The 15,962-nt window shown below is 45.0% G+C and overlaps 1 protein-coding gene across 1 annotated transcript in view; it reads left to right on the top strand.

Annotated features, from left to right (window-relative positions):
- LOC126187300 (protein-cysteine N-palmitoyltransferase Rasp) overlaps positions 1–15,962 on the top strand; it is a 186,304-nt gene that overhangs the window by 116,961 nt on the left and 53,381 nt on the right. Inside the window, exon 7 of the mRNA XM_049928292.1 lies at positions 8,276–8,477. Within this exon, the coding sequence (XP_049784249.1) occupies positions 8,276–8,477 (202 nt within the window). The remainder of the gene's footprint in view (positions 1–8,275; positions 8,478–15,962) is intronic.

Raw genomic sequence — 15,962 nt, forward strand, 5'->3', positions numbered from 1 at the left:
AAATACAGTACTGTCCTCGTCTCACCTTGGACTACCAGGGAGGTGGCGACACAGACATGCGATCTGACCTTTAGCACTACGGTCGTCCGTTCAGCCAGTGCTAAGATCGCCCGGTCGACGTCTCCTCTTCCTCCTGTCACCCCTCAGACACAAGCACCTTCATCAGCTTCTGCCAAGACGAAGACCCAGAAGTCAGATGCACGGGCCTTCAAGACGGAACCGTCCCGTGCAGACTTCCTACGTACCTCGAACTCCCAGCCATCTACCAATACTCCACTAAATGACCTTCCAAGAAGGCTCATAGGAAGCACAGTTCTCCTTCTCCGCCACGGCGCATTTCTTCTCCTGCGCCACCCAGCAGTTGCCGCCCCAGGCCGTCATCCGTTTTCGCCTGGCCGCACTGCTGGTAGCCGAACATCTGGCCGTTCACCGGCGGAGGAAGCTCCCCCTCCCGGCCATCCTCCCGAGATGGCCGATGACCCTATAGACCCCATGGACGATGACTGTCCGCCTACTGATAGCGGCGGCAGTGCTCGCTCGAAGCCAGGCCCTCAGCGGCCTTCGAGGTGACCCCTTCTTGCATCTTCTTTTTCTTTTTCTTCTCACGATGGCACTTATTCACTGGAATATTCGCAGCATTCACTCCAACCGAGAGGACTTGAAGTTGCTGCTCCGCTTGCACCGTCCGCTCATCGTAGCCCTCCAGGAAACGAAGCTATGCCTATGCGATCAAATTGCCTTGGCACACTACACCTCTGTGCGTTTTGACCTACCCCCTGTGGCAGGTATTCCGGCTCATGGAGGGGTTATGTTGTTGGTCTGGGATGATATTTACTACGATCCCATCACATTGCACACTGGCCTGCAGGCAGTTGCCGTCCGAATTACTCTCCCCACTTTTACATTTTCCATTTGTACCGTTTACACTCCATCGTCGTCTGCCGTTACCAGGGCAGACATGATGCAAATTATTGCTCAGGTCCTTGCACCATTTTTGTTAACTGGAGACTTCAATGCCCACCATCCCCTTTGGGGCTCTCCAGCATCCTGCCCGAGGGGCTCCCTGTTAGCAGACCTTTTCAACCAGCTCAATCTTGTCTGCCTCAACACTGGTGCCCCTACTTTTCTTTCGGACACATCTCACACCTATTCCCATATAGACCTCTCTATATGTACTCCCCAACTTGCACGCCGGTTTGAGTGGTATGCACTTTCTGATACATATTCGAGCGACCACTTCCCGTGTGTTATCCATCTCCTGCATCATACCCCCTCTCCGTGCTCAACTAGTTGGAACATCTCCAAAGCAGACTCCCCTCTTCTCTTCCAGGGCGACCTTTCAGGATCAAACATTCACAAGTTGCGATAGTCAGGTCACACACCTCACGGATGTCATTCTCACTGCTGCTGAATATTCCATCCCTCACACTACTTCTTCTCCACGTCGCGTACCGGTCCTCTGGTGGACTGCAGCATGTAGAGACACTTCACTTGCTTTAAACACCTTTAATCGCCACCCTACAGTGGCGAATTGTATCAATTATAAAAGATTATGTGCGCAGTGTTGTTGTATTATTAAAGAAAGCAAGAAGGCCAGCTGGGCTGCTTTCACAAGCACCTTCAACAGTTTTACTCCTTCTTCTGTTGTCTGGGGTAGCCTGTGCCGACTATCTGGCACTAAGGTCCACTCACCAGTTTCTGGCTTGACGGTCGCGAATGACGCCCTTGTGGCCCCTGAGGATGTCTCCAATGCCTTCGGCCGCTTTTTTGCAGAGGTTTCGAGCACCGCTCATTACCACCCTGCCTCCCTCCCCCGAAAACAGGCAGAGGAGGCTAGGCCACCTAACTTCCGCTCCTCGAATCGTGAAAGTTATAATGCCCCATTCACCATGCGGGAACTAGAAAATGCACTTGCCCGGTCACGGTCCTCCGCTCCAGGGCCTGATTCTATACATATTCAGATGCTGAAGAACCTTTCTCCTGCGGGTAAAGGTTTCCTTCTTCTTACTTATAATCGCATCTGGATTGAGGGACATGTTCCCGCATGCTGGTGCAAGTCTATTGTCGTACCGATTCATAAGCCGGGGAAGGACAAGCACTTGCCTTCCAGTTATTGACCCATCTCGCTTACCAGCTGTGTCTGTAAGGTGATGGAGCGAATGGTTAACTCTCGTTTGGTTTGGCTGCTCAAATCTCGATGCCTACTTACCAATATACAATGTGGATTTCGTAGGCGCTGCTCTGCTGTTGACCATCTGGTTACCTTGTCGACCTTCATTATGAATAACTTCTTGTGGAAACGCCTGACCGCGGCTGTGTTCTTTGATTTGGAGAAGGCTTACGACACCTGTTGGAGGGCGGGCATTCTCTGCACCATGCATACAAGGGGCCTTCGCGGTGGCCTCCCTCTGTTTATTCGTTCCTTTTTAATGGATCGACAGTTCAGGGTACGTGTGGGTTCTGTCCTGTCAGACACCTTTCGCCAGGAGAATGGGGTGCCACAGGGCTCAGTTTTGAGCATCGCTCTCTTCGCCATAGTGATCAATCCAATAATGGATTGCCTCCCAGCTGATGTCTCAGGCTCCCTTCTCGTGGACGATTTTACAATGTATTGCAGCGCGCAGCATACATGTTTCCTGGAGAGCACTGTCTTCAGCGTTCTCTTGACCGTCTTTACTCCTGGAGTGTCGCCAATGGCTTCAGTTTTTCTGCCGAGAAGACGGTCTGTATTAACTTCTGGCGCTACAAAGAGTTTCTCCCACCGTCCTTACGACACGGTCCCGTTGCTCTCCCATTCGTGGAGACAACAAAATTTTTAGGTCTTACATTTGACAGGAAACTTAGCTGGTCTCCACATGTCGTATTTGGCCGCCCGTTGTACCCGTTCTTTAAATGTCCTCCGTGTTCTCAGTGGTATGTCGTGGGGAGCGGATCGAACCGTCCTACTTCGCCTATATCGGTCAATCGTCCGCTCCAAGCTGGATTATCAGAGCTTCGTATACTCCTCTGCACGGCCATCCATCTCACGCCGCCTCAACTCCATACAACATCGGGGTTTACGTCTTGCGATCGGAGCGTTTTATACTAGTCCCGTCGAGAGTCTTCATGCTGAAGCCGGTGAATTGCCACTCACCTACCGGCGTGATATACTGCTTTGTCGGTATGCCTGTTGGCTACTGTCAATGCCCGACCACCCGTCTTATCGTTCCTTTTTTGACGACTCTCTCGACCATCAATACGGGTTGTATGTCTCTGCCCTGCTACTCCCTGGAGTTCGCTTTCGTCGCTTCCTTCAACACCTTGATTTTTCACTCCCTGCAACCTTTAGAGTGGGCAAGAGCCACACGCCACCTTGGCTCCAGGCTTAGGTTCACGTTCACCTTGACCTCAGCTCGCTCCCAAAGGAGGTTACTCCTGGTTCGGTATACCATTCCCTTTTTGTCGAACTTCGTTCGAAGTTCATTAATATGACCTTCATTTATACAGATGGCTCTAAGACCAATGACGGGGTCGGGTGTTCTTTTATTGTCGGGGCACAAAGTTTCAAATACCGGTTCCATGGCCATTGTTCGGTCTTTACAGCTGAGCTCTTTGCCCTCTACCAGGCTGTTATTTACATCTGCCACCACTGACATTCTGCTTATGTCATCTGCTCCGATTCCCTGAGCGCCATCCGGAGCCTCAGTGATCCGTATCCGGTTCACCCTTTCGTGCACTGGATACAACGCTCTCTTCAGCAGCTGGTGGACGACGATTCTCTGGTTAGCTTTATGTGGGTTCCTGGCCATGTCGGTATCCCTGGGAACGAAGCTGCAGATGCCGCGGCCAAGGCTGCGGTCCTCCAGCCTCGGACAGCTTCTTGTTGTGTCCCTTCACCAGATTGTAGCAGGGTCATTTGTCGGCACATTTTATCGCTGTGGCATGCCGATTGGGCTGCACTTACGGACAACAAGCTTCGGGCCTTGAAATCTCTGCCCGCAGCTTGGACGTCCTCCTCACGCCCTTCTCGGCGGGATTATGAATTGGACACTGCCGGTTCTGCCATCGCCATCTGCTGACGGCTGCACCGGCGCCGTTCTGCCCCTGTGAGCAATTGCTGACGGTCCGCCACATTTTAACGTCCTGTCCGGATTTTAATACACTGCGTCTTGATCTTGGCCTGCCATGTACTCTAGATGGCATTGTAGCGGATGACCCCCCCCGGCCTCCGGCCCCTCCGGCCTCCGGCCCCACCCTCCTCCCTGCCCCTCATCCTCCTTTCTGCCCCTCCCACCCTTTTGCCAACCACCTATCCTACCTCCCTCATCACTGTCATCTCTGCTCTCTCCTCACCCCCCCCCCCCCGCCTACCACCACCCACTTTCCGTGGCTAATGATTACTCGGTTATAGCATATCACTGTATTTGTGGTGATTGCTGACTTGTGTTGGTGTGTGATATACTGGAACTGTTGCTGCAACTGTGTGAACCGTAAGCATGTCATGAATTGCAACTGTCGCTGGTGAAGTGAAGGAGTGTGGCTTCATGTCAGCCCTGGTACACATGGGTAAGAATAGTCTTGCATCAGCAGTATCACTGAAAGTAGGAAGTTGTTCGTGGTGTGTGTGTGTGTGTGTGTGTGTGTGTGTGTGTGTGTGTGTGTGTGTGTCTCTCTCTATGCCGGCTATAGCCCGGTAGATGCGTGAAGCAGATTACTTTAGTGTCTCTTGGTGGAAGCAAGTCACTCCTCTGCTGGACTCCATATTTGGTGGGGTCCGCCGCCCGTGGTCTCGCGGTAGCGTTCTCGCTTCCCGAGCACGGGGTCCCGGGTTCGATTCCCGGCGGGGTCAGGGATTTTCACCTGCCTCGAGATGACTGGGTGTTTGTGTTGTCCTCATCATTTCATCATCATCCAGGAAAGTGGCGAAATTGGACTGAGCAAAGATTGGGTAATTGTACGGGCGCTGATAACCACGCAGTTGAGCGCCCCACAAACCAAACATCATCATCATCATCCATATTTGGTCTCAGACCATTTGCTGTCCCTTTTCCTACTAAAACATAGCTGACACTTCTTCCATGGAGCACCTTCACATTCTAAGTCATTGCTTTTGTGTGGATATATGAAATGTGAAATCTACAAAGGTAGACTAAATACAAGAAATGAATTAGTTGTCACGAAATTCTCAAAAATGTTTTTACATTTTTTAAAAATGTTGTGAGAACACACAATGTTGCGAGAACAACTTCAGTGTTGAAATCAGAGAGGGTACAGTTGAAACTGAAATTAAATTCCTATAAATTATTTACATTTATTTGTATGAATAAGTTACATCTACATCTACATCTACATTTATACTCCGCAAGCCACCCAATGGTGTGTGGCGGAGGGCACTTTACATGCCACTGTCATTACCTCCCTTTCCTGTTCCAGTTGCGTATGGTTCGCGGGAAGAACGACTGTCTGAAAGCCTCTGTGCGCGCTCTAATCTCTCTAATTTTACATTCGTGTTCTCCTCGGAAGGTATAAGTAGGGGGAAGCAATATATTCGATACCTCATCCAGAAACGCACCCTCTCGAAACCTGGCGAGCAAGCTACACCGCGATGCAGAGCGCCTCTCTTGCAGAGTCTGCCACTTGAGTTTGTTAAACATCTCCGTAACGCTATCACGGTTACCAAATAACCCTGTGACGAAACGCGCCGCTCTTCTTTGGATCTTCTCTATCTCCTCTGTCAACTCTATCTGGTGCGGATCCCACACTGATGAGCAATACTCAAGTATAGGTCGAACGAGTGTTTTGTAAGCCACCTCCTTTGTTGATGGACTACATTTTCTAAGGACTCTCCCAATGAATCTCAACCTGGTACCCGCCTTACCAACAATTAATTTTATATGATCATTCCACTTCAAATTGTTCCGCACGCATACACATGTGACTTCTATAATTTTACTGAGGCTTCTTTTATTTATAAGTAACTTAGCACTAGTTGTGCTTCGCTCGTGTATTCTGTATGGCCTGCAGAGAATTCCTTTTTATGTAATTAAAGTTTTATGTTGTTCACTAATTGCAACATCTTCCAACCTTTTCATGCTGATTAAAGCCATATAACCATGGTCTTTTTCGCATGTACTTTTGACTAAAAAGCAAGCTGGAGTCTAAAGTTCTTGTTAATCATGCCTTTCGCATTCTTGTGGAGATGTTTCCATAGCAACTTTCATCATTTAACAAATATTCCCTTATATCTAACTGAGAAGTGGAATACTAATTTTCATAAATTTAGCTTTAATTTTTTTAGTGTAGCAATTTTCTTAAAAATTTTAATTTTCTATTGCACTCCCTTAGGGGTTGAATTCCCAGGAACACTGAAACATCTAATTTTTTTTTATTTGTAACTGAGAATTCAAATATCAGTTGTCATAGATGTCTCCTTAAATTGATTTAGTAGCTCTTCAGTAATAATTTATTTTCAAAAAAACTTTCACCCAATATTTTACCCCTTAGTCTTTGAATTTCCAAAAATGCTGAAACACACATTTTTTTCTGACTGAGAAACCAAATATCAGTTTTCGTTGTTGTAACTTCAAAATTCCCTTAATAGCAACATACTTTAAAAAAGCCTTTCATCCTCTATTTCATTCCCTTAGGAGTGAAATTCGGATAACCCTTTCGTAAATAATGGCTACAGTATAAGATCCATTCACTCTCAAAACTTCAAGTTTCTATTCTTAGTGATTTGTGTTGTGTGATGTTGAGTCAGTGAATCAGTATGACCCCACTCGGGTTTATTTTCCAAGAACAGTGAAACATATTTTTTCATCTCTGACCAAAAAGGCAAACACCAATTTTCAAAGATTTGGCTTTAAAAATGCTTTTATAATGAAATATTTTCATAAAAACTTTCATCCCTCATTTCACCCCCATGGGGGTTGGATTTCCAAAAACAGTGAATCACATACTTTTTTATTTCTAACTGAGAATCCAAATTTAAATTTTCATGGACTTAGCTTTAAAAATGCTTTCATAATAAAATATTTTCGTAAAAAATCTCATCCCCTGTTTCACCCTCTTAGGGGTTCAGTTTTCAAAAACACTGAAAGGCATACATTTTTTATTTGTTACTGAGAAGTCAAATATGAAAATTCATAGGTGTAGCTTGAAAAATACTTTAGTAGTTCTTTAATAAGGATATATTTTCAAGAAAAGCTTTCATCCACTGTTTCATTCCCCCCCCCCCCCCCCCCCCCCCCTCCCTCCATAGGGTTAGATTTTTTAAAAGGCATTTCATTCCGTTTTTAACTCCCTTAGGGTTTGAAATTCTTAATACAACAGTACAAGATCCACACCTCCAAATTTAAAGTTTCTGCCCTTAGCAGTTTGGGCTGGTTGATGGAGTCAGTCAGTCAGTTAGTCAGTCAGGACATGCCCTTTTATGTACAGGGATTACAAATTGCTCATCTGAAACCATTCACTGTCTCCATTTCCCACTACAACATATGGTAGCTGTTCTGCTAAGAGTTTGACAAGTTTTTAGAATTGTATAACTTAAAATTGTCAATAGCTCCGCCTGACTGACTTTTGCAACTGAACTGGAAAAAAAGGGATGGTAATCTCAGTCAGTATGGCTAATTGACATTTAGAACTTTATTCCATAATTTTAAATCAGTTCATTTGTATGCTGCAAAATTTATTGTTTTAAAGAGAATAATGTAGTCAGTAATACCATATTAAAGATGAGATAAAAGTTAAATGGTATTAAGGAAATAATTTGAAAGTGTGGCACCTGTAGATTACATTCTAATAAACGCAAATATACTTAATATTTATAAAACTTCAGTCAAATGAAAGAGCTGGATATGGTTTAAAGTAAAAAGCATTATAAATGCTACTTAGAGATATAGTTGTGAGACAATGTGCTACTTGTAACTAATTACTGTAATGTCATTGTACTCCCAGTGATGCACAGTTATGTTGTTTCAAATAAGAAGCATTTCTGAACAGATAGAAATATATGCTTCTCTACGAGTAATATAGATTATCTGCCATCTTCCCGGATTATCATAAAAGACAATAGATAATCTTGTGTTGCTTATGTAAGTTTGACTGCAGACAAAAGATATAAAAATGAAAAGGCAACATTTTCATCTTTTATATTGGTTACAAAGTAAAGAAACAGCAGTGGTAGTGTCGTGTGTCAGTCATGAATTGTATGGAAGAAGAGAGAAAATATAGACAAAACTTTTTTGTTAGTATTACTGCAAAAACATGTAACATGTTTTCTTCTATTTTGCTGCAGGTACATATACATTCCTTGCCGTGGAAACGATTCGAGCTTGATTAAGAAATTGGGTGCATCATTTGTATGCTTTATTTTCATATATTTGTGGCACAACACATATGACTATGTTCTGATTTGGTCTGTTCTCAATTTCATTGGACTAACAGTGGAAGGAGTATGCAGAAGTGTTGCTCGCTCATCAACATATCAAAAGCTTGAGGTAAGCACTTTCATTGCTCTGTGTAACTGTATAATATCAAACACATGTTATCGCATAGTATGTGCTATTGTGCACAGAACCTATTAACGTATTATGAAACCTGTGCAATCTGATAAATTATTCACTGATTTTCTGTAGAAAGTTTTATTTTGTACTCAAGAATTTTCTTCCGCAACATTCCACCCTTTCCAAGGCTTTGCATATGTGGAAAACTACACTGATTCTTGTCCCTTATTGAATCTGTTAGTGACAGCAACAGTATGCTGAGCCATTCTGGTTGTGTAGGCTAAGGGTTTATATTAACAAAAACAGGATGATTACACACTTGAAACTGTGCATTGCACAAAAGTTAGAATTGTTTAAAGACCACAGTTCTTTACTAGGCATGGCCCAACCTTCACACTGATTTGCCTATCCAGTTAGAAGGAGACCTACAGACCCTAAACAATGATGCAGCTTGGCGTTCTTCACATTGCCAGAGAGAGAAATTTCCAAGACTGTAGTATATGCAGGGCTGGGACCTTGCAAATTCGGCCACCACATTTGTGGATACCCTTCATTGGCTAGATACAGCCACTACTGTACCTTGGAAGATTGTCAACAGAAGAGACACGGAGCTGTTTACCACAAAGCCTTCTGCTGACGCCACAGCATCTGGGGGCACAAGCGTGGTGTGCAGGTTACGGTAAACAGCGCTGTAGTCTCGGCCATCTGTTCACATGTGCACGCTCATGTGACCACATCGCACAGTACCTGTATTCCACTGTGGACATGTACTTAAGTTACTGCTCAGCTCCTAGACAGCCAGTTCCACCCTGGGCTCTGGACCAACAGTTACACTCCTTTGAGTCTATGCTGTGGGCCACAATGCTGTTATCCCTCTGACAGTTCTGTCTCACGCCCTCCACAGGATCAAAGCTGTTATCAGCATGTCAGCCACTGTGGGAGCGACCGCTTCCTCAGCTTAGTGGCAACCACCAATCATCATTCCAGGACATCTAAGTTGTATTCAGGTGTGAACCTTTGTCCTCTAAACCTGTAGTGATTGTGAATTTCATTAAAGGTTAATAAAAAGAGTTATTACTGAAATGCACCCATACCAATTACCATCTTCCGCTGTGCGACTCAGCTAAGGGTCCTTCAAGCCTGCCTGAGATTTGAACACTTAACTTGGGGATTTATAATCTAATAGCATTTACCCAGTTAGTCACACGGTTGTAATTATACTGAATTAGTAGTTATAATGACAAAATTGCATCTACAGAATGACTATGAAACAGAAACAATTGGAATACAAAATTTGGATGAGAAGTGTGGCATATTTTGTTGCTTAAGGTTCTCTTTCTTGTTTTCCATCCTTTTTCCGTTTCCACCTTTCAGACAAGGTAGGGAGTATCGAGGCACACATGTAATAAGGGATGGCAAAGTTACAAAACAGATTTTTCAGAGACCACTACCAGTCAAAGTTATTCGGTTAACAGTTGGTTAATATTGCAACAAATTGCAAGCTATGACTTCATCTTCAGAAAAAGTATGGCAATACCAAAAATTTAACATGAATATACAAGGAACTTAAAGCTGTTTCCTATTTTTATATGCTGTGTCTTCCTTCAGAGAAGTGAAACCCAGATGAGGGAGTGATTACTTCAATTGTTTGGTCTGCTGTTAACATGGAAGAAGCATATTCACTGTCATCCATTGCTGTGCCTAACTGGATTTTTGTTGTTCTATGTTTATAAACATTTAAAGAACAATTATGACACACTGGAAGTACTTTCATATTAAAGGAGACCACTCACCGAACAGCAGAAGCATTGAGGTGCTGATGGACACACAAAAATAAATCAGTAAATAAATAAATCAGTAAATAAATAAATCAGTAAATAAATAAATAAAATTGCTAGCTTCCAGAGTAATCCTTTCTGGACCTAGAGTAGCTTGAGAACACGCGTACACACACAAGCACGCATGTGCGCTCGCTCATGTCCATTCATACATATGCGCAGGCCCCTACATGATGCGACCTGGATGAACTGTGGGTGGATTGTGCGGGTATTTCAATTTAGTCTGCCACAGGGATATGATCTATAGGGCAAGAGGTTGGGAGTGGGTGTGGTATAGGAAAGGACTAGGTGTTGGTGGGTTGGGTGGGTGATGGCACACCATTTTGGGGGGAGGGGGGGGGTAATGATCTTGGGTAGTTCGTCCCTCACTTCAGAAGCATGAGTGATATCCAGACCTCTGACAAAGGATTCAGTTGTTCCAGTCTAGAATAATACTGGCTGATTATTGGGGTGGTGGGAGGATTTGGGATGTGTGAGGATATAGCACGGGTAATCTATAAGGAGCGTTCAAAAAGAAATGAGGTGTAGTCTGGAATGCACAAACTGATCACAGGAGGGTAATATCATGGCTATGTAACGAGGTGTGGTTCCGGGCAGAGCGTGGAAACTCACAGCCCGTCACTTCAGGGTATGCGTGCACATCATGTGACTGTACAGAGCTAGCAGCAGCAGGCTTCAATCATCCAACACTACCAGTCGCATCACAAACAGCAACAAAAAGAGGCGTAAAAAGAAGAGCAAAGAGGTGGTGTTCATTTTCTGACAGCAGAAGGAATAGACATTCATCGACGAATGTCACAAGTGTACGATGAAGACTACATGTCCCTTGGAGGGTCAAGGCATGGTACAAGCGCTTCAGGGAAGGACGGGTGTCATTAGCCGATGATGCACAGTCTAGAGCTGACATTCTTCTTTGACCAAGATGGCCCGCTTCTGCAGCACGAGATGACAGTGAATGGCCAGTGTTACTCGCAAATCTTGACCACCCTTCGCCAAGCAATCAAACCAAAATGACCAGGCAGTCTCACCCGTGGTGTCATTCTGCTACACGCGAATGCAAAGCCTCACGCGGCCAACAAGAGTTGCAGAACTCTTGCAGAAGTTCAAATGGGAGGTTCTTGGCCACCATCCGTACAGTCCGGACCTCTCTCCCTGTGATTACACTATTTCTGGTCCCCTTAAAAAGGCTCTGAGGGGCAAATGATTCACCTCGGATGACGATGTCTAGCTACACGTGCAGAATTGGTTAACATAGCAGCCCTGGGAATTTTATGAGACTGCCATTCACCAACTTGTCACTGTGGGACTAGTTTCTCAACAGCCAGAGTCAGTACATCTAACATACAGGTACTGGTTTCTGTAATTATGCCTCTGGCTCGTTTCTTTTTGAACACAGTTTATATTTGTGGTCTTGGTTTGGGGGATAGTGCCTGTCTGTGAAGGGCTTCATGAGACCTTCAGCACGCCGAACACAGGAGTTTTCGTCACTGCAGATACGTTGTTGAAGGGTGGCTGGGCTGTTTTAGGGGGATATTTTGATGTGAAAGGGATGGCAGCTGTCAAAATGCTGTTGGTGGGTTTAATGTGAACAGAGATGTCGATGGGGCCATCAGAGAGGTGGTGATCAACGTCTAGGAAGGTGGCACATTATGTTGTGAAGGACCAGGTAAAGTGAATGGTAGATGATGATGTTGACTTTGTGAACGAATGAGGATAGGATGTGTTGACCCTGAGTCCAGACCATGAAGATATCATCAATGAACCTGAAGCAGATTAGGGATCAGAGTTTTGAGAGACTAAGAAGGATTCCTCTAGATGACCCATAAACAGATTGGCATAGGAGGATACAATTCCAGTGCCCAAAGCTGTGACACAGATTTGTTCATATACCTTTCACTCAAAGGAGCAGTAGTTGTGTGTCAGGAAAAGGTTGGTAAAGTGTATGAGAACTGAGGTGGTATGTTTGAAGTCTAAAGGACATTGGCGGAGGTAGCTTTTGACAGCAGCAAGTCCATGGACATGAGTGCTACTGATGTGTTGAGAGTGGGCATCAACAGTGAAGAGTAGGGATCCTAGAAGTAAAGGGGTGGGGATGGCGAGGAGTTGGGGGAAGGTAGTGATTCGTATGTTTGTGATATGGGAGGCTAGTTTTTGCATAATTGGTTGGAAGTGTTGGACAAAAAGAGCAGAAATTCTTTCATTGGGAGCACAATAGGTAGCTACAGAGGGAAGGAGGTTACGCTTGACTTCTGGGATGGGATCACTATGAGAGAGCTTGATGCTAGAGGAGTCTGACAGTTGGCAGAGGCCTTCTGTCAGGTATTCAATGTGACTCATCATGGCAGTGGCAGTGGTCTGTAGGATGGATGATTAGATCAGGATATGTTTTCAGGTTGTATGGCTGTCCTTTGTTGTGCTAAAAGATCAGCATTCTTAGGCAAGGACCAGGTGGTGGAGGGGGAGTCCAGATTGAAGATAAGGAATTCTTGGAAGGTGATGAAAGTGCTAACATGGGAGATGGGAGGGTCGCGATTGGATGATGGTATGAACAGTGAGAGAGAAGCTTCGGTGTTGGGATAAGGTTGGCTTTGATTGGAGGGATTGGTGGCAAGGAAGTGTTTCCACTGTAGGGATTGGAAGGAGGAGAGTAGGTCTTTGACAATTCCAATGTGGTTAAACTGTGGTACGGGGCTGAAGGCAAGTTCTTTGGACAGGACTGATTTTGGGTTTGGTAGAGTTCTTGGTTTTATGGAGGGAGTTTTGGAGGATGTGATAAATTGAAAAGGTCAACTACAGGTCTAGGTGCAATGAGGTTTGCTGAATGGGTTCACTGTGAGTAGGGTGAGTGTTTATGGATAGTGGTGCCCCAAGGCAGGAGTAGGTTGGATAAATTATTGAGGTGGTGTCTGAAATGCTCCTTCAGGTGATGGAGTGAGACGGTTTCAATTTCAGAGGTGTGGTGTATATTGCAAGGATCGCACAGTAACAGCATGTTGAGAATGGAGTAGAGGTGAATTGTGATGTCTGTGTCATGGAGAGGTGCTTCTGCAGTATCAGGTTCAGGATGCATAGGGACTGATGAGGGTAGTTGTGAAAGGAGGGGTGGGAGCCAGAGATAGGGATTTTTATGATTAGGCAATTGAAGGAAGGAGGGATTCCATTGCTTAGACAGAATTTAAGGAACAGGATGTGGGACTGGGTTTTAGTGAGGAACACTCATATTTTTATGAGCTGGTAAAGATTAATGGATTAGGGGTCCGTTGGGGTAGGGATGTTGTTAGGGGAAATGACACGAGAAATGGACGAGTGAAAGCGTTCGGTGGCTGTAATGGGAATTGGATAACTAAGTGTGAGTTTGGAGAGTGTAAAGGGTGGAATAAATTGTGCAGGAAGCAATAGGATGGCGGTTTTCTGACATCAGAATATTTGATTGCACCTAAGTTATTGTCACACACAGGAAAGAAGAAAGAAATAAAGAAAGAATAAAATATTGCTTGGAGCAAAGTTTGAGGAAGGGTGGTTGGATTCGCAGGTGAAATGTAATGGTCAGTTGCTGGAAATTTTAATAAATATGATCTGGTGGGCAGGTAGTATATAGAAAATGCATTCACAATGGCTGCTTCCAGTGCTACAAGGTGCCACAAAAGTTACACGCGATGATGTTGGTCAGAACTGCCAAGTGTTTGCATAACATAGGTGAGAGGAAAACTTAGGAAAAGACACAGATGGAGAATACAGGAGTGACGGAGTAGATGTACATTACAAGAAAGCAAGAAAGAGGACAACACGAGGTTTAGGAAGGAAGAGAGCTACTAGGCAGTATAAATGTAATAGGAAAGATATGGTAAAACGTAAATACTTTAGGATAAAAGGAGACAACTCACCGAAAAGTGGAAGAATTGATTCATCGATAGGCATATAAAAAAAGAAAAGCTTCCTAACTTTGCGTAATTCTTTTTTTAACTAGAGTAAAGTACACAAGGACACACAGAAAACGTGCACACACATTCAAGCCTGTGCAGCACTGGCTGACTGAACAGTCCCAAAAGTCAGTCAACAAAGTCCAGAACCCAAGTAAACTCAAAACATTGTTGTTAACCATTCCACCAAGGACCTCATTCTCACAGAAGTTCGAGTCCTATCCAAAGGCCTTACCTTCAGCCCCACACCCAAATGTAACCATGTTGGATTTGTCAGAGACTCCTCCCACCTAACTGCCCCCTGGTCTTCTTCCAGAAATTCCTTAACTGCAACTTGGGCTCTCCAACCTTCCCCAGGGAACTATCTAACACCCAACATTCAGCAGAGGAAAGGACAGCTATACACAGTCTCAAAACAGATCCTAACTTAATCATCCTCACTATAGACAAACACTTCATGACTGGCGTGACGAGTTGCAGTGACTACCTTGCAGGAGGCCTCTGCCAGTTGTCTGACTTACCCACCTACAAAATCTACCAAAGTGATCCCATCCCGGAAGACCAACATAGCGTCTAGTCCCTGCTTAAAGGTTTAGGCCCTCCCTAGAATCTCTGCTCTGAATCCATTTTCCTCCTCATCCCTGTGGTACCCAGCACACCCACCTTCTAGATGCTCCCCAAAATTCACAAACCCAACAAGCCTGGATGCCTCATTGTAGCTGGTTATTGTGCCGACCACTGAATGGATTTCAGCCCTCATTGAGCAACACCTCCCACCAACTGCCCGTAATCCAGGCTCCCACACTGAAGATACCAACCATATCCTTCACTGACTCTCTGCTGTCCCCACCCCTTTACCTTCTGGATCCCTCTCATCACAGTTGATGACACCTCCCAATACACCAGCATCTCTTATGCCCATGGCCTTCCTGCTGTCAAAACTTCTCTTCCAGCACCCTTCAAACTCCAGCCTCATTCTAAAAATGTAATCTAAGGAGATAAGAAAAAGATGGGAAGAGTACATTAACAAACTACTAAATGTGAAAAACAAAAATCAAACAATGGAAAATCCAGGATGGAATGTAACAACATTATGAGAAGGAAAGTTGCTACTCACTATATAGTAGAGATGCAAGAGTCGCAGTTAGGCACAACAAAGAGACTCCCACAGTTGTAGCTTTCAGCCGTTAAGGGCCTGTCAACAATAGACTGGCATACGAGAGTGGTGTCTAGGTGTGGGTAAGGAGGAAGCTGGAGCTGGGAGGGAGAGGGATAGTATGGTGGGGGAGGCAGACAGGAAAGTGCTGCAGGTTAGACTGAGGGCAGGGGAGTGGTCAGGAGGGGGGGGGGAGTAGTGGAAAAGGAGAGAAATAAAAAGACAGTGTAGTAGTGGAAGTGGTCTTGTAGTGCTAGAATGGGAACAGGAAAGGGGCTGGATAGTTGAGGCCAGGGGGGTTATGGGAATGTAGGACGTATTGCACAATTCAGAAAAGCTGGTGTTGGTGGGAAGGATCCAAATGGCACAGGCTGTGAAGTAGTCATCAAAATGTAGGATATCATGTTTGGCAGCAGGTTGATGGCCACAGTTTGTCGGTGGTCATTTATGTGGACAGACAGCTTGTTGGTTGTCATGCCTGTATAGAATGCGGCACATCGGTTGCAGCTTAGTTTGTAGACCACGCCTGGTTCCGCAAGTAGCCCTGCCTTTGATGGGGATGGTT

Source organism: Schistocerca cancellata, chromosome 5, assembly GCF_023864275.1.
Source record: "Schistocerca cancellata isolate TAMUIC-IGC-003103 chromosome 5, iqSchCanc2.1, whole genome shotgun sequence".
Lineage (NCBI taxonomy): Eukaryota > Metazoa > Arthropoda > Insecta > Orthoptera > Acrididae > Schistocerca > Schistocerca cancellata.